This window comes from Larimichthys crocea, chromosome XIII (assembly GCF_000972845.2).
Source record: "Larimichthys crocea isolate SSNF chromosome XIII, L_crocea_2.0, whole genome shotgun sequence".
Classification (NCBI taxonomy): Eukaryota; Metazoa; Chordata; class Actinopteri; family Sciaenidae; genus Larimichthys; species Larimichthys crocea.
In genome coordinates, this window is record NC_040023.1 from 40,554,686 (window position 1) to 40,577,104 (window position 22,419).

The 22,419-nt window shown below is 41.2% G+C and overlaps 2 protein-coding genes across 3 annotated transcripts; one reads left to right on the forward strand and one right to left on the reverse strand.

Moving 5' to 3' along the window:
* Positions 1 to 459: 459 nt before the first annotated feature.
* nelfe (negative elongation factor complex member E) lies at positions 460 to 3,962 on the reverse strand. Its single transcript, XM_010735369.3, has 10 exons — positions 3,853 to 3,962; positions 3,461 to 3,546; positions 3,226 to 3,295; positions 2,805 to 3,019; positions 2,597 to 2,634; positions 2,181 to 2,494; positions 1,929 to 2,073; positions 1,732 to 1,786; positions 843 to 945; positions 460 to 744 (listed from the first exon to the last, which is right to left on the reverse strand). Exons 2-10 carry the CDS (start codon positions 3,533 to 3,535, stop codon positions 671 to 673), a joined length of 1,089 nt encoding a protein of 362 aa, XP_010733671.2. The 5' UTR covers positions 3,536 to 3,546; positions 3,853 to 3,962; the 3' UTR covers positions 460 to 670.
* An 88-nt stretch (positions 3,963 to 4,050) lies between these two features.
* Positions 4,051 to 22,363, forward strand: skic2 (SKI2 subunit of superkiller complex). 2 transcript variants are annotated; one of them, XM_019264362.2, is made up of 29 exons: positions 4,051 to 4,162; positions 4,533 to 4,651; positions 5,858 to 5,979; positions 6,307 to 6,424; positions 6,920 to 7,034; positions 7,149 to 7,223; positions 7,338 to 7,391; positions 7,498 to 7,661; positions 8,145 to 8,300; positions 8,501 to 8,646; positions 11,042 to 11,188; positions 11,289 to 11,373; positions 11,463 to 11,569; positions 11,678 to 11,824; positions 11,925 to 12,021; positions 12,118 to 12,330; positions 12,689 to 12,799; positions 12,957 to 13,068; positions 13,210 to 13,328; positions 14,231 to 14,362; positions 14,663 to 14,800; positions 14,922 to 15,026; positions 16,151 to 16,286; positions 16,405 to 16,531; positions 16,800 to 17,010; positions 17,836 to 17,946; positions 19,346 to 19,564; positions 20,013 to 20,153; positions 21,897 to 22,363. In XM_019264362.2, the coding sequence occupies exons 1-29, from the start codon at positions 4,150 to 4,152 to the stop codon at positions 22,095 to 22,097; spliced, it is 3,741 nt and encodes a 1,246-aa protein (XP_019119907.1). In that variant the 5' UTR covers positions 4,051 to 4,149; the 3' UTR covers positions 22,098 to 22,363. The 2 variants fall into 2 exon arrangements, with proteins under 2 accessions (XP_019119907.1, XP_027143094.1); XM_027287293.1 differs by lacking the exon at positions 4,051 to 4,162 and adding an exon at positions 4,171 to 4,321.
* Positions 22,364 to 22,419: the final 56 nt, after the last annotated feature.

The window sequence follows — 22,419 nt, forward strand, 5'->3', positions numbered from 1 at the left end:
TGGATGAGGTAAATTGCTACAGCCCCTGAATGGACAATTATGGAGCGGCGTCCATTGGGTCCACCTCCCTACTGTGTGCTAAATTACCATTCACACAACCTCTGTCTTGCCTTACCTCTAATTCAGTTGTTGTACACTCAATCAAAATTTGGACTCAGTGTAAAAGATCTTTCTTTTGCTACAATCTTTCTATTGCAAACAATTTACCTGTTTATCCCATCATTGATGGATAAGAGTGTGGATAATTAAAGAATGTTTACTAGCAACTCTTCCACCCAACATATAACTAGTAATAGTAGTATTTAAAATATATATCTAAAATATCTAATATCTGACTCCTGTATCTGCATTATTGAGATCTGATGACAATATATTATCACCAGTCTACTTTTCCCTGTGTGATACTGGACAGACTTTGCAGTTTGTGTCTTGTTGAAAGAAGGCTCATGAAGATCTCACTCAGGGTGAAATGTACTGTATGCATACTATTTATTGATCTCTGAAGCAGAAACAGGATCTCTTTCATGAGAAAAGCGTCCACATGCAGCATCACATACAGATCGTGTGAACTACAGTGATCCAAAACAAAATGTTCATTTAGTATGTCACCTGCGGCTGGCTAACGGGTCAACAAAAACATGAAAAGGTGTAAGCCAAAAAAATAAAAAAATCACAAGAAATCTTCACTGTACACAACTTGGTTCCTCTTGTCTCTGTAGGAGCCTTTAGTGCTGTTCTGCACAGCTGTGAAAGAAGAGAGACATTGGTGAAGGTTAGTCGAAGCTGTGCGGACACAGACGGTCTGAAAGTGTCACACAAACAGTACAAAGCGCTGTGTTTACCCAGTGAAGCCCACACAGATTTGCCGGTGGCAGCATCCAGCATGGGCTGCTTCCTGGCGATGCTGACTTTGATATGAACGTCTCCAACCGTGCTTCCATTCAACTGTGAGGGAAGAAAAGAGAGGTAAGTTTAAAGTGATTGTAGACAGTTTGTATGAGCTGGGCATCCCTACAACAGGGTGGCTTCTAGTGAAGAAAAAGAATTACTAGATTTTAATAATATTTGATAATAAGATAAACTTGTTGCCACCCTCAGTGTAAAAAACACTATTATTCCACAGAAAGATCAATGACTCTGTTTTCTTACAACACCAGAGATCACCTGCAGGCAATCACCTGTTGTCACATGACCAAAGACCCTTACTAACTAAAGTCAAGTGATAGAGTGATAAATGGCCTTTGACAACTGAGCAAATTTCTTCTGCTAAACCATGACATGCAGAAAGACTGCTGAAGATTTTACATAATATCATTATTATATTTTCTATTTACTAGTATGAGCAAATTTGGTGCTCTTAAAGGGCCAGTGTGTAAAATTTAAGAGTATCTATTGGCAGGAACTGAATATAATATTCATACAAATGTTTCCATTAGTGTATAATCACCTGAAAACAAGAATTGTTGTGTTTCTGTTGCCTTAAAATGAGTCCTTTAAATATACAGAGAGCAGGTCCTCCTCCATGGAAGAAGAGGGTGAAGTGTACTCATTTGGTTGCAATCTGTAACTTCACTGCTAGGTGCCACTAAATTCTACACATTGGACCTTTAATATCATAGTTAAACTAGAAATCCATGTCTTTTTACAATAAACATGGAGTAAAACTCACACCTTGCAACACACATTGCACAACAACATTTCAACAATATTTTGATCATATGTATAACCAACCTCAGTTACAGCCTGGTCTGCAGACTCCATCTTCTCAAACGTGATGAATGCACAACTAGAGAGAGAAACAGGAAACACAAATCACATCAACGTGGCGTAAAACAGAAGCAGGAGAAGATATCTGAGTACATATAATAAGACTTCATATTCATAACAGTAGGTAGAGATCATCACACAGTGTGCACACAGTTCCGTACTTGCGTGGGTTGTCCATGGAAAGATCGATGATGTTTCCGTGTTGAGAAAATGCGGATCGCAGGCTTTCCTCTGTGAGCCCGGAGCCGTAAACATACACCGTATTCCCCTTTCGCACCCCTCTGCGCTCTGGGTATGAATCTGACCCTGAGAATGATAACATGGGAGAAAATCAGTTATGTGTGCCAGCATCCTGTTTGATAATGACTATACACACATATGTACACATTATGTCTGGGTTCTGTATTACTCACGTCTGAACGGTCCATCTCTGTCTCTGTCCCGTTCCCTGTCCCGTTCTCGATCCCTCTCTCTGCTTCGGTCTCTGTCTCTCTCTCTGTCCCGCTCCCTCTCTCTGTCCCGGCCTCTATCCCGCTCTCTGTCTCGCTCTCGCTCCCTGTCGCGGTCTCTCTCTCTCTCTCTATCTCTGTCTCGCTCTCTATCCAGCTCTCGGTCTCGGTCACGCTCTCGCTCTCGATCTCTGTCTCTGTCTCTGTCCATCTCACGGTTGGATGACATGCCGCCTCCATCGTCCTCGTCCCGGTATCGGTCGCTTGAGCTGACAAAGCTGCAGGGCCAAAGAGTAGAAATTATGTTACAGCCACAGATACTCAATGTCAGTGCATCAAACGGGTTATTTTGCTTATTCGTCATGGTTTTTAGATATTACCTTTCGTACAAAGATTTCCTGTGGGCTCTTTTCCCAGACTACGAGAAGAACAAATATGACAACATCAGAACAAGCTGTACCCTTTCTTTTCAGTTCAAGTGCAACACATTAATATTCAAAATCTGAGGAACTGATTATTACTTAAAAATTGCCTACAAAAGGGATGATGTTTGCAGCCATGGTTTATCTTATTATCTATGAACTATACCTCAGGTTGTTCTTCATCTGTAGAGACGCTCCTTTGAAACGGTAGGAAAGCAGGGACAGAGCCTTTCTCTGGATCCTTTTTTTCCAGCATTCGAGAGCGTTTGAAGCCAGAGTTCTTGTTTTCTGATTTGATGGCACTGATGGCACCCGACTTGATGAGCATCTTTGCTTGCTCCGTCGCCGTTGCGGTGTCAACAACAGGCTGGTCCGACAAAGCTTTTATGAAGGAAAGTGTAAAGTAAATAAAAGTAAACCCAGCAATAAAACTTGACTGGCAATGACAAAAAACACATGTTGCTTTTGCAGAAATAAAAATGGTGCCTCCAGAGGCCAAAATATTTTATTAATAGAGTCAACTTGAGTCAGTTCAAGCGCATCAATATGCAGAGGAGGCAATACTGAAGTACTTTAAATGCACTTACTCCGTTTTAAGCCACTCTGGTTTGTTTGGTTGGTTGAACTTTGCTTCTTCAAGGCGAGCAGCGCCTTTTTCTGAGGAGACAGTGACGAAAGTTTAGTGTTAAAACAATAAAAATAAGACTTACAGGCTCTATAACTCGGGAATAAATTCAACACTTGTCATAGTATTACACATCCACAGCTTTACTCAGAAGTCCTTATAGACTGCTGATATTCGGGGGTGTGACAGTCTCTCACCTTCTTCTTGAGTTTAGCATATTTCTTCTGCAGAGCTTCCTCTTCCTCCGTCAGTGAACTTGGAAACACCACCATGACGGCAACAGCTACAACACACACACACACACAGACAGACAGGTGCATTAACGACCGGTAACAAGACAAGTGCAGCAACACAAAACAAGCATGAGCAGATTATTTACAACCGATCCGTCCACCGCTGACTAGCCTCGACGAGCTAATAAGCTGGCTAGCCAGAAACAAAACGCGACTTCCTTCCGAGAGAGCACAAATGCATGCAAATCAACCCCTTACCAGAAAGTTAACTGCCAGCCTACAATGACATGAAAGCACATCAATTAAAACCACCTAATGTGACAGTTTTTATCTTTTTATCTCATTCATTCACTCACCAGACTCTGTGTGTGCGCCTAGCGCCACAACAACACCGACGCGTAAATATGACGGAGCAGCTGCTGTGGCGTCAACAAAACAGTTTTTTATTATAATTTTTTTAAATATATATTTTAAAAATATTTTTTAAATAATTATAATTAGTTATATATCGTGGACAGCTTTCTAAAAAAACGGCCGACACGTTTACAGTTATTATTTTTAACCATAGCTAGCCACTTCCGCTTTGGCAACTTCCGAGGCGACAGCAGCAACTACTTGGTGGCAACTTTTAGGTTTCATTTCCGAGCAGGGACATGGACAGAATCAGTGAGTTGCTCTTTATTTAATGTCATGTCGGTTCGTTGTGAATCACTGAATCGCCTTTTATGTCGCTGACACGTCGCGCGGGTTGCAGCGCGTGTGATGATGTGGCTAATGGTGTAGCTGTCAATCAGTGCTGCACTCAGCAGCCTCATGACTTCACGCGTACGTGTAATATTTATCTATTTATCCACTTTAATGACGTCTGTCTGTCTTTCCTGAGCACACACAGGCAGTTAAAGGGCTGAGTTAGCATTGGGCGTTCACAGGGTTCATCTCTCCTGGTTTATATGTGGACTAACAGAAGAGTTTTTTGTGTTTCTTTGCTCCATTCATGCTCTTTATGTCTATTGTTGTTTCTCCCTCCTCCCCGCAGATGTGCCCCCAGCGGGCCCCGTGGACCTGCCGCTGTCCCTGCTGGAGATGGGATGCTCTGGCAGGTTTGAGCTCATCACACATCCCCTGCCTGGCCAGCCTTTACCCCCACAGAGCACGGTCAGTATGACACAGCATGACTGTGTACGTTTACTGCACTGAAGTGCAGTTTTAATGCTGCTTTCTACAGTTATCTAGCAGCTGTAGGTACTGATCCAATACATATAATTAGCTTATGAAATAAGATACAGATTCAGCAGAATGCAAAGTGCATAACATTGCTGCATCTGGACCAACAACATTAAAATGATGCAGTAACAGAATGCAATATTCAGCAAGGTATTTTTCTCCAAAGTAAGTACTTTCTTTTGATACTTAGATCATATTTATGTGCTTAACTTACTGCACATTTCAGTGCAGGACTAAATTTCAATTATGTCTTTTTATTATTATTATTTTGGTACTATTACTTACGTAAAGCATCTGAATGCTTCTTCCAGCTTTGCTGATCTTCCATACCTCCAGCCTGTGTGTCAGAACTGTGCATTACTTCAGTAAATTTCGCAATCAGTTTAATTGAACTTGTCACTCTTAATAAAACATATGTGTCTGTGCTTTGGTGGGTCTTTTGGTAGGATTTTTTAAAGAAAACCTCTTGAATAAGGAAGACTGGATTCAAAGTATCAAAGTTTAAGTTGAATTTATTATTCTTGTACAAGAAGGAGCATTTAACAGTGCAACACATGAAAGGGGTTACAGAGAAAAGGCTCCCAGAGGAGCTCTAACAGTTGGTTCTTATACATTTTTTAAAAATGGGCTGTCTCAGACACCTCCCACCTGATACAGATAATATCATAACATCCTTTTTGGTTTTCTGCTCAGTAATGAACATTATGTATCAAAATGACACTTCTCAGGCCTTTTTCTCATGTCCTTGTCTCTCCTGTCCTTGAACTAATGATATCTCTCCCTGCCATCCTCAGCTAAACACAGTCCAGATAAGGGAAGTGCACGAGACATGCAAAAGACAGGAAACACACACACATTATATGAGTTAAAACATCTGAACCCCCATTATAAATCCTAATTTTATAACAGTGGGTATAAATAAATCTGTCTAACAATAAAATCGACACCTGTTGTTCATGTACATGTTTTGTTCGATAGAGAGTACGTTACTACTTTAGCAATCATGGGGAAAATTTTGTGAGAGTTAATTTGTGATATCAAAATCAAATCTGGGATTTACATGCTATGAACCTGCTGGCTCACTAAGTCACATCTAATTACTGAATATCTGATGTGATCTGATCTTTCCCTCCACAGCTCCCTCATGGGCTTCCTCCCAGCAGCCTGAGCCTGGAGACAGAAGTAGAGAAACAGTTTTTACAGGACCCGTCTTGGCTTCCAATACACGACACAGACTTTGCCTTCCAGAAGTTTCTCAAGTACGTATTTAAATCTTTTTATCGATAGTTAAATAATAAACAGTATTGTGAGAATATATGTGATTTATTGTTGGTACAGGTTGATACTGTAATTTAAAGTTTATAATTGATTTTTCTATGCATTTGATAAACCCATTAAAAACATAATTTGGTGAACCACATGACATATCTGTTATGTGTTTCCGTATCGGCAGATTTATTAAATAACAAATGATAGAATACTTTGACTCCTTTATTACATTTTATTACTTGCTTTAGGAAACATTGAAATATTTTCTTCAATGGGATTTAGTCAAATCACTGTAATTGTGTTGTTGTCTTTTTCAGGGTGACTCAGAGACAAGTCAAAGTCGACTCTCTACTCAACTGCACTCCGTCTCCACTTCACTCTGGTCTCTCTGTCGTCAGAGATCCAACCACAGGGATGCTGCTGGACTTCACAGAGGTAGCTCACACACACTGGTCCACTCGTCTTACTGTACTGTATTTTAAGTGTCTATAAAGCATAGTGTTATTAATATTTAGGTCATTTTCAAGGAAAGAAAATGACAAAAACTTGATTTTTTAGAACATTTTAAACTTACATTTTGCAACATTGTAATGTGCTCTTTTGACTATTCGCTGATATTTTATAGACCAAACAAGTAACGGATAATTGCTAACTGCAGATAATTTGGCGATGAATATGATTGTCAGTTATAGTTCCACTGTAATGCTGTTTTAACCCATGACAAACAATATATTTTATATATAATGTTTTAATTAATTAGTAAAATTGACTTTAAAAAGTGCTGTAAGTGGAAATATAAAAAACTTAATTAGTTAAAGACTATTAGAGAACATTTTTTGCATATTGAAGAATTCATCCATGTCATTTCAAGAGAAAATATTTATTGTAAAGATGAACTTTTGGTTCTGTTCTGCGTTTACTTCACTTTAGGTTTTATTGGAAAACACCGGCCTGTCAGCAAAGAACTCCCTTTCATTTCAACGCCAGCCCGGGCCTCCTTCAGAGAGCCTTCGAGGAAGCAACACTAACTACCCGTTCCTCCCCGGTGAGTCACATTCATTCAATGCATTTTCTCTTTAGTCATTTACATAGTCTACCTTTAGTTGAGTGTTTTTGTTTTCTCTTTGTCCTTATTGTATTCCATTATGTTTGTTCACAGGAGGAATGGAGGAGCTCACTCTGGACCAAATCAAGAAGAAGTCTGAGTTGGAGGAGGACATAGACTTTGAGAAAGGTGTTTTTTTTTATTGCAGTAAATAAATTGCAGTGTTAATAATAATAAATAAAGGTGAGACATCTGTTGTTATTTCACCTCTTTATGGTTGAATTTGACATTTTTCCCTCGTAGATTTACTCAGAGTCCCACCTGGACTCAAAGCTGGGATGGACTTCACTGACAAAGGTTAGCTATCATACTTTCTGATTTAAAAAAAACAACAACAAAAAAAAACCACAGTGCTTAAAAGATACATATTTATCATTTTCTTATTTAAATTTGTTTCCTGAAGATGCCAAGATGGCAAAGGCGGGGGTCAACCTCATGTCCCTCCTGTCCTCACTGGATGACGTGACTGATTTGCAACCTGAGGCAGAGGAGAAGGAGGAAGGCAAAGGAAGTGAAGAAGCTCCTAAACTACCCAGAACAAACAGCCTTGAAGACCTGGGCATCAAGGTACTACAGCATGTTTAAAATAGCAATTCAGTTCTGTGTTATTTTACTCAGATGGAACATTTTTGAAAAGAGATCTGGATACATGGAGGATTTGGATGTTTGTGGTCATTAAATGTGGTCTCAAACTAAATGTGATGAAGAAAAAGAAAGTCCATAAATATATTCCATAAAAACATTAAAGATAAAACATGGCATGTCTTCATCATACTAATACAGAGTAATGATGAGAAACTGTTGACATATTTGTAGTCCAGGGCTTCAGTATACATGCTGATGGCAGGTTGTCTATTTTTTGCTTAAAATTATGAAGTTTATCACCATGTGTGCAGTCATGGCAGTCTCTTCTGACTCTTTTCAATCACTGCAGACTGATCTATTTTCAGTCATAATGTAATACAGTCCTACTTTTTTTCCAAACCTTATCAATACTGTAATAAATATAACTTGCCTGTGGTTAAACTGCACTGAAATCTCTGTCTTCAGGATGCCGTGTCATCCTCGTCTCCCCCAGAGAAGGAAAAAGATGAGAAATCAAAAGCAGAAAAGAAGCCAGAGGAAAATAAAAAATGGGCCATCCCTGTCAATATAACTTCACCATGTGATGATTTCTATAAACGCATCCCCAATCCAGCTTTCAAGGTGTGTATTCTAGTAATCATCCAGTCATATGTTTATATGTTATCTGTTTGTGCTTTTTTTATATGCAATTATCACACTCCCCCCCCTTTGTTTATGTGTTTCTCTGTACACGTGATGAATCATCGCATTAAAATTTGCGTATTGGCTGAGCGTCGTGTGAGAACTGATCTGTCTCTCTGCCCTCCTCTCCTCTGCTGCAGTGGCCCTTTGAGCTGGATGTCTTCCAGAAACAGGCTGTGCTGAGGCTGGAGGCTCACGACTCTGTGTTTGTCGCCGCGCACACATCGGCTGGCAAAACAGTGGTGGCTGAATACGCCATCGCTCTCTCCCAGAAACACATGACAAGGTGTGCATTTGTTGGGACAAATCAATTTCTTCCACCCACGCTGTGTGCGTGAGGCGCAGTGACCTAAACACACATTCACAAATGTCAAATTAGTTAAATTGCCCAGTAACACCAGTGATAGAAAAACATGAAGTTGCAATAGAAAATACAACTCAGTAGCTAATTACTCCAGTGAACAGTCCATGACGGTAAAAGTAAAAGTGTAAAACGGTAATTAACAATTATTAAAGACTCATTAGCCTCAGAAAGCTAGCTTTAATGAATTTATTTGCAGGATTATTAAACTAATAGAGTGCTGCAACAATGGCATATTTTTGTAGGCTAACCCAGAAGTTGGCATCGCCCTGGTTCCTTTGACTATAAGCCGATGGGATTTTTCCATTGGATTATTGCAGGTGAAGTTCTGTATTGAACAAAAGTTTATTATAATTATCTGTTACTCACTATGATTTTGAAGTGTAAGTGCAGACACCAGGAGTAAAGAGCTAACATTAGGCTATAAATAAACTACGCCACTGTCACATGACTTTAACACTAATCACTAAACCAATTTGTAATTAAACTGTTTAAATGAAATGTACACGTTTGAGTTAAAGAGAAGATGGTCACTACGATCACAATACAGCTGTAAAAGTGGACTAATGAGTCGTTAAATGTCCTCAAGCAAACTCTGTAGTCTCATTGAGCCACACAGCTGCTTTTTTGAGACAAAGAAAGCCTTGAAATTCCCCTGCGGGGTATGTACTGGCTTATTTTTGTCGTAGAACAAAATATAAAAATCTTTTAAGCCTTTTGTATAACTACAGACTTGATGTCAATAATCTAAACAAAACCCCATTCAAAAACACATTTTCAAATCATTTCACAGGTTTTTAATGCTCATTTCCATCAGTACGCTATAAATCACAAATCAACATTTATGATTAAAGGATTACCCACAGATAAACACTACAGCACGGACAGACGGAGAGATTAATGATGTCCTTCAATATTTACTTGTAGGTTGCTATGGCAACAGAATGTCCAACTGAAACCAACTAATGATGGCAACAAAATAAAAACGAACCCTCAGTCTGACGTCTGCGTGGTTGTAGCGTCAGATCTTTCCAGTTAAAATTAGTTTATTTCGTTTGTTTTCTGCCACAGTTTATTTTTGACGCAGCCACTGGGAGGCAGTCAAAGATTTTCATATTTTCAAATAAGGAATTATTCACTAATAATAATTGGTCTATTGACTTTTCTTCCCGAAAGACTACAAAGAAAGAAATTATAGATTCATTTAGTTCTGCTATCTCTTTTGTTGTTCTGTTAATTAGTGATGTGGCAGTAGTGATGACAATAATGATTATTATTGTCATGATAATTACACATCATTGGTGATGTATCACCATCATTCATAATACTCTCAGTAGTTTCAAATATATTTCCCCTTTTATTCCTTTTTTTGTCTATTATTTATTAGAAGACAACATTTTTCTGTCTTGGGAACCTTGGGTAAATAAGAAACTAATAGTGATTATTTATTTATTTATTTATTATTTATTTATGTATTTTATTCAGTTAGTTTTAGATTTACAGGGTTGTAAAGCTTTTTTATAGATAGAATAACATCTTGACAACTGTTTTATATTTATTTATTTATGTATTTATTATATTTATTAGTCTCTTTTTACATCTAAAAGAAGGGAAATAAACAGTATTCAAGGTTAATGTTGAGTTATATGTGCTGCTAGTGGTCCTGCATGCTCTGTTGTACCTGTAACCACGCCTAGCAGTGATGTCACAGTGTACTGACACACCGTTGAGTACACTTGTACATCACCACAGCGAGGTGAGAAGTTAATTGATTTTCAGGGTGTGTTACACTCTTTAAGTTATCATCCTGTGTCATTTAGTAAGTGTGACTCCACACAGGTTATGAGAATATTGTGGTATGTTGTGGTTGAGTGGACAGCTTGTATCTCTGAAATTGCTTTATTATGCATAATCCAACATGTTTTTGAAAGTGACTTTCTCTCTCTGAACTCACAGAGGAGCAGATAATAGTGTCCAAAAACATGAAAATGATGTGGAGTCCCATGTGCTCAATCCTGCAGGGGAAGTGCGCTCTGCTGCTCAAGACATCTTCAACTTTAGCAACAGCTTGCTTTCTTTCAAGCTCAGATGAAGGCGTGAAAAACGTCAGCTCATTAAAATAAAGTCTGTGCTGCGTATCTGTCATCCTGATGTGCTCCCACTCCTTCCTCTGCATGTTGTTATACTTGTTTTCTACAGACATATACAGGAGGAATGTAGTTTATTGGGTAGGACTTCCAAATGTCAACATCTCCTTGCCCTTATGTTTATGTATGTGCAAATCATATTCTGACTCTCCTTCTATGTGATGTTTTGACAGGACCATCTACACCTCTCCGATCAAAGCCCTGTCCAATCAGAAATTCAGAGACTTTAAGAACACCTTTGGAGATGTTGGACTGCTGACAGGCGACGTCCAGCTCAGTCCTGAATCTTCATGTCTCATCATGACCACAGAGATCCTCAGGTACTCTGACTCTTTGTCTGGTCTGTTTTATTAATATCAAATTCATGGTTTTAATAACATTTGAAGAGCTTTTAGGTGACTTGCTCTTGCCCTCTTTCAGGTCCATGCTCTACAACGGGTCAGAGGTCATCAGAGACTTGGAGTGGGTGATCTTTGACGAGGTTCACTACATCAACGATGCTGAGGTCAGGAACTCATTTCATATCTCTGATTCATCTAATTGACTGTAGAGAGTCAAGAGTACCTCTCTTACAATCGCTTTGTTTTTCCTCAGAGAGGAGTTGTGTGGGAGGAGGTTTTGATTATGCTTCCCGATCACGTCAGTATCATTCTCCTCAGCGCCACAGTGCCAAATGCTCTGGAGTTTAGCGAGTGGATCGGGTATGTGCACCACGTCTGTTGAATATCTGAGAGCCTCTTGTGGAAGCATTAACATTTTCACAGTAGCAACATTTCACACTCTCCCCTCTTATTTTTTTTTATTCCTAGTCGTATAAAGAAGAGGCATATTTATGTGATCAGCACAATGAAGAGACCTGTGCCGTTGGAGCATTACCTGTACACTGGAAACAGCACCAAGACTCAGAAAGAGATGTTCCTGCTGGTGGATGCTGTGGGCAACTTCCTCACTAAAGGGTACAACTCAGTTTCATCTGTAGCTGTGTGGTTCTTCAGCAGACGGTGGTTATTTTAGTCACATTAAAGCTGTTTCTCATAAAGGAAGTGTGTCGTTCAGGTACTATACAGCTGTCGATACCAAGAAGGAACGCACCAGCAAACACGCCCAGTCATTTGGCACGAAAAGCACCTCCCATAACACCTCAGCTAGTCAGGTAATTTCACTCATTGTGTCCTCCGTCACCTCACTGCTTTTCCATTTTTGTCGTCACGCTTCATCTTCTCATCCATCTCTGCCTCTTTCCCTCCAGGACCGAGCGGTGTGGCTCACTCTCCTGCATTTCCTGTCCCAGCGGCAGCAGACGCCGGTGGTTGCGTTTACCTTCTCTCGGACACGCTGTGACGACAACGCCCGCTCGCTGGACTCCATGGACCTGACCACCTCCATAGAGAAGGCCGAGATCCACTCGTTCTTCCAGAAGAGCCTGAGTCGCCTCAGAGGAGGAGACCGACAGCTGCCTCAGGTAGAGAATGGTCGGCTTGGAGATATCCTTGGTAACCCTTGGTACAATATATTGATCACAAGGGAAGGGTAAACTGTGGTTTAGCTGCACTAATCAATATTTTCCAGTACAGTTGTCATGAATGGGGAAATTAGCTACAGAGACCAAAACTATTTTTTGTACCAGGCTGTAAACATGTTTATTTCTGCTGTAAAGTTGTACTGTAGCCAGCCTCAAGTGGCTGTTTGTTGAACTGCAATATTTGGCACTTCAAATTATTTCACTGTCACAGAGGTTGCCTCTTGGTTTAGCCTTAATGCAGTCATAACAATAACAGCAAACACAATATGTGATGCTAACTTACAAATGTCATGTTTAGATCTTGGTCATGAGGGACCTGTTGAAGAGGGGAATAGCAGTCCATCACAGCGGGATCCTGCCAATACTGAAGGAGGTGATTGAGATGCTCTTCTCACGAGGTCTCGTGAAGGTGAGTCAGACGATGGATCAAATACCAGCACTTTTAAACAACTCTAGTCTTGTATCAGATAATGTGGCTGCGTCTATCACAAATCAGATATATGCTAAAAGATAACATACAGGATAATATGTAAAGATATGTCTTGTATCATCCCTTCATCACCCAGGTGCTGTTTGCCACCGAGACATTTGCAATGGGGGTGAACATGCCTGCCAGGACTGTGGTGTTTGACAGCATCCGGAAACACGACGGGACCGGCTTTAGAAATCTGCTGCCAGGTTTACTGCTCTCTGTCTCTGCTCCGTCTCTTTTATCCGGGGCAACATTTATTATGCTCTTTCATCTCAGAGGATGAATTGCAGTTGAGGAAAACAGCAGTATTTTGATATCTCTTTTATGTTTTTCAACTATTCTTTCAGGTGAGTACATTCAGATGGCAGGCAGGGCAGGCAGGAGAGGCCTGGACGCCACGGGCACCGTCATCATTCTGTGCAAAGCTGGAGTTCACGAGATGGCAGACCTGCACGTCATGATGCTGGTGAGCGCCTCCGTGTTTTGATGCCTGCCACATGGGTTTATGTATCATTTAGTGTGGGATTAAATCTCCTTCTGCAGGTTTATGCTCAAATTACAAGATACAGTATGTATAATCGCTGAGCTCAGCCTGCTGTTTATTTTGGCTGTGATTCAAGGAAGGTGTCGCTGGGTTATTCATTCAATTACACAGCCGAGTGGCTCACTTTAACTCACTTTGCCAGTTTGGAGAGGAGTGTTTCGACTTCAATACTCTCTTCAATTTTATCTCTGAGAGGAACTTTATCTTCCTAACTAAATGTAAAAAATGTGGAAGTTATGTTACCTGTTCTCCATGTCTGCTGCACCCCATGGTTCCCAAACTTGTTCATATCAAGGTTTCAAACAACAGATGAACATTAGACCCCAAGTTTGAGGGGATTTGTCTTCCCCTCTGAGAAAGTCTTCATACTCAAATGAACATACCTTTTTAGAGCCACAGACAGTGCTGAGAGACTTACACACTGTTGGTGTTGGTCTTTTTGTAGCATTTGTTAACAATAACATGGTTCACAAGGGTCCTTTGAAGAAATCAAGGCCTTCAAAGTTTTCATATCATATCATTGTAATATATTGTTGGGTTTTGGATTGTTGATTGGACAAAAAAAATTTTTAAGATGTCACCTAGGAAGTTCCAAAAAGCATTTGTGACATTTTGACCAATAAAATGACATCTTATTAATAAATAATGAAAACTATTTTTCTTTATTGATTATTAGTTTTGCATTACTACAATATGCACTCATGTTCATCTGTCTTGAGCCAGGAAAGAAAAGAAGAAGACAGAATGTCTGTCTTTAATGGCTTCATACTGTAAAATCTTAGTTTGCTCTCTTTCATTGACTCCGTCCTCTTGGTATTTGTCAGGGTAAACCGACCCTCCTCCAGTCCCAGTTCAGACTCACCTACACTATGATCCTGAACCTGCTGCGAGTCGAAGCTCTTCGTGTGACCGACATGATGAGGAGGAGCTTTTCTGAGAACCACAGGGACACTCAGGTAACGTGCACCAGCAGAACATACAGGTTGGATTATACATGCTGCACTGTGCGTGCAAGGTTGATCATAGAACATAGAAACAATACATGCCGTTAAAAAAAGGGATCATAAGTAAGATCTTTCGGTACAGCTGCAGCTTTATTTCACATTTATTCCTCTGTAATCTCTCTTTCTGTCCTCCCCCTCGTCGCTCTTCTTTCTCACATCTTCCCAGAGTCATGACAACCGACAAATGTGTTAAAGCTCTCAGTTTCCTCTCCTCGCCTTCACATCCTTCTCCCTCTTGCTCTTCTGCTGTAGACCCATGAGAAAAGGATCAGCCAGCTGAAGCAGACATTGTCCACTCTGCCTCCGCTGGACACAGATGGCCAGCTGTCCGACATGTTGCCTTACTACCACACCGTGACAGAGCTACGAACCACAACAGAGGGCCTCCAGGTATAAAACACAGACACACACGCACACACACACACACACACAAACACACACACTCAAACAAAGATCAAACTTGTACATCTTTAATCGTGCTGCGTTTCCTCCCTGCTGTCTCTGGTTTCAGCGAGCTATTCTGGAGTCTGTCAATGGGCTGAAAGCTCTGTCTGTGGGTCGAGTTGTGGTGGTGAACAACAAACAGCATCACAATGCCCTGGGAGTTCTTTTACAGGTAGGTGTGTGTGTGTGTGTGTGTGTGTGTGTGTGTGTGTGTGTGAATAGGAATGTGAACAGTTGCAGCAGATGAAGATGAAGACAGAAACACTCTGAAACTCATCGTACTGTATGCAGACCTGCCTGAACTGTTTTTCTAATTAGAAAAAATAGCCCTATTTATTTGATTTGTATCACTATATATAGCTCACTGAGGCTGGAAACCTCTTTTGCAAGTGTGACGAGGCTAATATGGTTTGTGTGAATTATGCAGCGATAGAAATGATTAAATCAAGAAACCAATCAAACGATGCTTAAAATAGACAGCAACACAAAGATGGCGGAAATATTATCTTGAGATTTATGGACAATTATGTCCATCTGTATGGCTCTTGGCTTACATATCTCACACACTGCAACTCAATCAGATGAGCTTCAGTGCCTCTTTATAATATCCCTGCAATCGATGGGATTGAGTTGTTCAATAGTACATCATCACATGGAAACACTGCGGCTCATCTAATTCTTTAAGCTGTGTATTTAAATGACTCTAATCCTAACTAATCATTTGTTAAAAGTCCTGACAAAGCCCTAATGTTTTAGCCTTACAGCTGACTCAGGTCTGTGAGGCGTCCACCTATACACCCGTACTATGCTGCCCACCTATCAGAGCTGGAAGATAAGTGACAGTAAATACACAAAAGATCAGCACAAATATCAAATTATAATTTGTGTTTGCCAGGACTTAATCACTGTGGCTTCCCGAGTTGTTGAATCACAAAAAAAATCAAATTAAATGAAAAAATCTCAGACACTCTTGATTTAATGTAGAGCAAATAGAAGGAACATCAGTCAAATCAGTCAATCAGATATCGATACAGAATCATGAAGTGCTCAGGGTCATGTGGATGTGGAGCAGCATGCAGTGGGAAAAAAGCCGACGTTCATGCTGTACAGGTCGCCTGACTTTCACAGGGCTGCCACACCTGCAGGCAACTTTAGAGTTTCAGTATCACCTAAGCTGCACGTCATCGGAAACAAGGTTGGGTTAGAGCCCAACAACAACAACCTCAGCACTGAACACTAATTCCAGATTCCTACATCTGCGTCTTGATAACTACCTCTGTCTTCTCTGCACACCAGGTGTCCAGTGACTCAGTGAATCGCACCTTCACGGCTCTCATCATCTGTGAAAAGGGCAACGAGGAAGTGGAAGGAAAAGACAACAACAGCGACGATTTCTCTCACCTGTTCAACACCGCTCTGTTCATACCTGAAGGTTGGTTGAAGGACAAATAGACTCACACAGACACACATTAGACCTCCTGTATGTCACTTTGTCTTTGACGGAGCACGCGGTATCCATGATGTTCCCTTTGCTTCTTTGTGTTTTTCAGGCCCTTGCAGCCACACGGTGCAGAAGCTGAAGCTTCAAGACATTTCAGCCATCACAGTGAAAACCCTCAAAGTGATTCCAGACAGGATCATCGACAACTACAACAAGAGGCAACAGCCACGATTCAAGTGTGTCTGAGTTTGGTTGGCATATTTATTTTGGGAAATCCTTTAAATGTTGCACCCCGCAGTGTGAAATGTTAACCTTTGTAGTTCTTTTTCACCTTAAAGCTTAATTTAAAGGTGCCTTGTGGTGCTATGGAGTTTATTTTTTTACATACATAATCACAAAAAGTTATACACATTACATTACGTCTTCGTATCGGACCCCTCTGATCTCTCAGTTAAAATGTATGTAATCTTTCTTGCTCTGCTCTTTTCTTAATCGTCTCCTCAGGTTCGACCCACCCGGCCAAGCCATTTCCACGGCGACACAGGAGCTCCTCCGGTTGGCTGAAGCCAGCCCAGGCGGCATAGCCAGCCTGGACCCCGTCAACGACCTCCAGCTGAAGAGCGTCGATGTGGTGGAGGGCTCCATGAGGCTCCGCGTGCTGCAAGACAGCCTCAAAGAGTTCAACTGCATCCACTCGCCCACTTTCGCAGAGCAGGTGTGTGTGTTTGATGTGTGAAGGAAGCGCTCCTCTTTACGGCACCTATTTATGTTTTTGAGGAGATGCAGATGAATGACGAGGCGAATGTGATGTTATTTGGCCGTTTGTTCGTGAAGACATCCAATTCTTTTGTGCAGCGATTGCATATTTATGCAGCTAATTAACATCACAGCCTTACATAAGACGCTCACTTTCCTCTCATTTCTTTGCTTTCATCTCTCCATCACTTCTCCTCGAGTTTCACAATAACAAACATCCAACTCCGCCACAAAATTTCTGCTTTTGTGTTGTGTATCCTGTCTTCCTGGCAGCCTCGTCGTGGAGATAAGATGCAAGAGAATCGGAGCCGGCTGTTTCTATAATTACCCATAAAGCCTCATAGCTGCAGCTCATCACTGTCTCACAGGCACAGCATGTCATTCGAGCCAACTCACGCACACACGCACACACAAACGCTCTCATTACTTTGCAAGATAACAAGCTTGTACTTTGAGTATCACTGTCTGCTCTCATCACTGGAGGTTCACACTTTCTTGTGTCTTCATGAAGCATTGTGGGCATTATAAAGGGACAATTAATGCAACATGCTCCATAATGCAAAGCTGTTAGTATACTGTAATTGGCCTCTGTTGATTTATGTAACACGCTCACCAAGCGTCTTCTCTGTGCTGTCAATGAGAGAACAATAGGCAACGTCTTCTTCTCCACTTCAATGCGGTGTGGTGTTTCTTTTTTTTATTGCACTGGAATCAGGTCAAGTGCTGCAGCACTGCTGCTGTATGCTCAAGTTAAGTAACCATTTTGTGTGTGTGTGTGTTTCAGTTTGCTCGGGTTAAGGAGAGGATGAGCGTGCAGGAGGAGCTGGACAGGCTGCTGTTCCTAGTGTCGGACCAGTCTTTGTCTCTGCTGCCTGAATACCATCAGAGGATCAAGGTTTGGATCAGACGCTCGACTTGCTTTCCTGACCTGCTTCCGTCTGGGAGATTTTTATTTTTCAGAATAAGGTCACTTCAGTCCCACAGAGTTTCTTTATTTAAACCGAAATCCCTGACCTTAGTCTGTCTCTGACATGGTTATTTCTCATTTTAGTTTTGGTTTAAAGCATTCATATTAATATTTAGGGCTTTTTTAATTGAGCTTTGTTTAACCAATCCTTGAGATTTAAATGTGAGAGAGATAACAGATACAGAATAAATAAAAATAAAACAAAATTGATCCAAACACACAAGGAATGGACTGAACTTCAAAGCAGTTACATTTCTCAGTTAAATAAATTTTTAACATGGTTTAATTTTTCTGATCCGTCATAAAGAGTTGCTGCTTTCATTCATCTAAATTATAGTCTAATAGACTTTTTGTCTCATTATTTATTTAGAGATTTGTTTGCTTTTATTAGATACAGTAGATCGATGATGAAGAGAGATGTAACAAATGCCACCAGCAAGACTCAAACCTGTGATGTTGCAGATAATGCAAGCCGTCTTAACCTCTAACTCCCTGGTTATTATCACATTATTCTAAGTCTAGTGAGCAAAGCAGCAGAAAGTATTTTTGTCTCCCGCCTCAGTGAAAACTCTTGGAACCTGCAGGAGGTCTGTGTGAGGAGATTACATAAACATGAGGGGAGTTTACCCAGCATGGCCTGTAGCTTCCCCTTCAATACACATTACACTGCTAGATGTCATATGTCAGTTTGTGGCTCCAGATGAGGCTGCGGTTAGGCCTGCACATAGCAATTATATTTCATTGATGAATCTAATATCACCAAATACTAAAACAACCCCAAAGCACAAAATGATAATATTTACAATAATGTTTACATGAACGAAAGCAGCAATTTTACTAAAACACAAAAATGTACCTGTGCTACAGGATGACTGAAGTTATTAGGGTTTATCCTCTGGGAAACATTAATGGCAATCTGTTTAATATTTGCTGAATATCATTTATATTATGTAATATTTCAGTGAAGCATCCATCCATCTACAGCCTGCTGGCATGGCTAAGAGCTAACAGAACAATTTCTGGGATTATAAGAAATTAGAATAAGTAACAAAATTCTCCAAGATCATCAATGAGAATCTGTAAAGTTGACCTCAAAGATAAAAACTAATGTGACTTAATCCTATTTTTCTGTTTAAAAAAGTTAGTTTTTTTGTAGGTATAAGTGAATTTAAGCAAATGTGGCAGAATGGATATGATTCAGTGACTTCAGCCTCCAAACTTTGACTTTCTTCTTCGGGGTAGTATTTTAATCGAGTGCAGCCTGACTCAGCTCTATTGATCCTGAACAAACACACTCAGAGGTTTGTTTCCCGCCACTCCGCCCCAGGTGCTGCAGTCCCTCCAGTACGTCGACAGCAGCGGGGCGGTGCAGCTGAAAGGCCGCGTCGCCTGTCAGATCAGCAGCCACGAGCTGCTGCTGACCGAGCTGCTGTTCGAGAACGCCCTGAGCCCGCTGGCACCCGAGGAGAGCGCCGCCCTGCTGTCCTGTCTGGTCTTCACACAGAACACGCAGGTGGAGCCGCACATTACCAACACACTACAGGAGGTGAGGGGGAAGTGGGGGGACTCACACACACACACACACACTTACACACATTATATTATTACATTGTACTCTGATGCATAACATCCTGCAGAAAGGTCACTCGCTCACTTATTAATTCACTCTGTCTCTGTCAAATTCGCCTTGGCCGTGTCGGTGTGTGTATGTTGAACTGCCGCTGATACATGAAAGTGCTTTATGAGCACCTAAATTAGTGATGACCTACTCTGAAGTCCTTCGATAGGAGAGCAGACACACCACTGGAGGCTTTTGTGAAACAAATTTCTTGGACATAAATGACAAGGTCACCCTTTCAAGACTGAGAGGCGAGACAGCGGTGCATTTAGAGGCTGTCTGTAAAACTAAAATCTCCTCCTTTTAGGCTTTTAACTTACTCTTTCCCATCTGTCCCCTCTCTCTCTCTCTCTGTCTCCTCTTCGTTTTCTTTCAGGGCATCGATCGGGTGCTGTCAGTGGCCAAGCGTATCGGAGAGCTGCAGAGGGATTGTGGGATACCACAGACGGCTGAGGAGTTTGTTGGCCAGTTCAAGTTTGGCCTGACAGAAGTGGTGTACTGCTGGGCCAGAGGGATGGTGAGCTTTAACTCTTTCATTGTTTGCATTTGATTTTGACCTCATTTACGCCTCAACATGCAGCCTGCGTCTGGACGAGAAAAAACAGCATCATAAAGGGGAATTCACAGATTTCATATACGTATGATGATGAGTTTGTTCGTCACGGGGAGAACTTCTTCGTCTTCTCTGGATCTCAGCGACACTTTTTAGGTGTCGTCGGAGCTTCAGGACATCTCGGACTCTACTGCATCGAGCTTTCCTTCCTTATTATGGCTTTTGTGGGTCCCCCAGCTTTATGTGAGTGTAATACTACAACCCTGCAAGCAGGAAGACCACATCAGGAGGTCTTTCTTGCATAACAAGTGTTTCTCAATTTAGAGATAAATCATTTGACCTAGCAAATGTCCGGAAATTGTGAAAAAATGTCTGTCACAGCATCCAGAGGGCTAAGTTGATGATTTAAGTTGTTGGTTTTGTCTGATGAAAAGACCAAAACCATAAAGTTTCCCTCCTTTAGGAAACTGGAAGTGATTTTCTGCCATTTTGCGTAAAAAAACAATAATGATTAATTAATAAAGAATTCTAATTCTCTAATTTAGATGTAGATTGCATGTTGATAGCAGGAATAAATGTGTTTCATATGTAGAAGGTCAGTTACTTGTAGATAATAACTAATTTATTAAATTCTGGCATTTTCTAATGGAATCTGCAACTGCAGTCAGATAATTAGAGTGAAACAAATCTTGTAATAGTTTCAGGAGTCACGAAATGTGGTTCACAACCTTTTCACCCTTTTGACCCCTGAAGTGATTCATTCTTTCATACATCAGGCCTCGTGCATGAGCAGTTTTAAGTTCTCCTATTTATTTGCTCATGCAAGTTTTTCTGATGACTGTCAAGTGCCACCTACTAAAACGTCCATATGAAGCTTCCTGTTCTGCTCCGTCTTGTAAAAAGATGACTAACGTGAGAGGCAGTCAAGGGGACGAGATGCTCTCTGAGATATCAGTACAAAGAAGGCGATGTTAAGCAGAGACCTGCATAAAGACCCTGAGGGAGCTGAGCACAGACAGAAGATTTTCTACACAAACTACTGAACAACTGCTGCAATATAAAGTCATATAAAAACCTGATGATCCTTATGTTAAGGTTTGTTTTCCCTGTGAAGAAGAAAGGCAGACGAGTCTGGACCGTGTGAATTCATTTGTACTACAGAGAACATTTTTGAATTTTACAAACTTCTCTTTAAATCACTCGCACGTGCCTCATGAACAAATCTGTTCTTCCAGCACGAGGATCTTTGTTTATAGAAGCAGAAGCATGATTTGTCTTTTTCCCTTTCCTGTTAATCATCTCGAGACCCTGCAGGTTTAATTTGGTGTGTCTCTCAGTCCTCATTTATCAAACCTGATGAGATCTCAGAGCTTGAATGTCGTCTAATTATGTATTTATTATTAACTCAAGTGGTTTTGTTAGAGAAATTGTATTTCTTCAGGCTGCGTGCCACTGGACTTTACCTCCTTGTCTGCACGACCCTTTTCCTGCACGCCCTGCATTGTCCACCTCCTCACATGGTCCTCTGATCCCTCTCCTCCTTTCTTTCCTTCTCCTTCTCCAAACCCTCTCCACCTCTTGTCCCTCACCTTACTTGACCCCTCTCCTCCTCTGATCCCTCTCCTCCTCTGATCCCTCTCCTCCTCTGATCCCTCTCCTCCTCTGATCCCTCTCCTCCTCTGTCTCACTCCTTCTCTTCCATCACAGCCGTTCGCAGAGATCGCCCAGCTGACAGACGTCCAGGAGGGCACGGTGGTGCGCTGCATCCAGCGCCTGGACGAGGTGCTGAAGGAGGTGAGACAGGCCGCCCGAATCGTGGGAGACTCCGTGCTGGGGAGCAAGATGGAGAAGGCCTCCCTGGCCATCCGCAGGGACATCGTCTTCACCGCCTCCCTCTACACCCACTGAGGAGCCGAAGGGAGAACGACGGCGAGATGCCGAGTGTTTCTTTGTGTGAAAGGTGTGAGAAAGATGGGGGAGGTAAAAGAGATGCTGTATGTTGACATGCTGTATGTGCCTACAAAAACATGTTGATGTTTACATTATTACTGAGAGGAAGACAGGGGTTTTTAACCAACACACCAAAATACAGAGTGTGTGAGCGACCATGAAATCTAGATTGTAAATTATTGTACAGAAATAAATTAAAAAAAATCTGTATTCCAAAAAAAAAACCTGTTTCTGTTTGTATCTGAATCAGTCTGTTCTGCGGCTGTATGACATCCTGTTA

Excerpts from the sequence above, each read along its gene's own strand:
- nelfe (XM_010735369.3), bottom strand. The coding sequence starts at position 3,535 with ATGGTGGTGTTTCCAAGTTCACTGACGGAGGAAGAGGAAGCTCTGCAG. Across the intron at positions 2,495-2,596 it reads AGGAAATCTTTGTACGAAAG|CTTTGTCAGCTCAAGCGACC; the intron begins GTAATATCTAAA and ends TTGGCCCTGCAG. Across the intron at positions 946-1,731 it reads CAGACCAGGCTGTAACTGAG|TTGAATGGAAGCACGGTTGG; the intron begins GTTGGTTATACA and ends CTTCCCTCACAG.
- skic2 (XM_027287293.1), top strand. The coding sequence starts at position 4,222 with ATGTCGCTGACACGTCGCGCGGGTTGCAGCGCGTGTGATGATGTGGCT. Across the intron at positions 12,331-12,688 it reads GAGACCGACAGCTGCCTCAG|ATCTTGGTCATGAGGGACCT; the intron begins GTAGAGAATGGT and ends TGTCATGTTTAG. Across the intron at positions 14,801-14,921 it reads CCACAACAGAGGGCCTCCAG|CGAGCTATTCTGGAGTCTGT; the intron begins GTATAAAACACA and ends CTCTGGTTTCAG.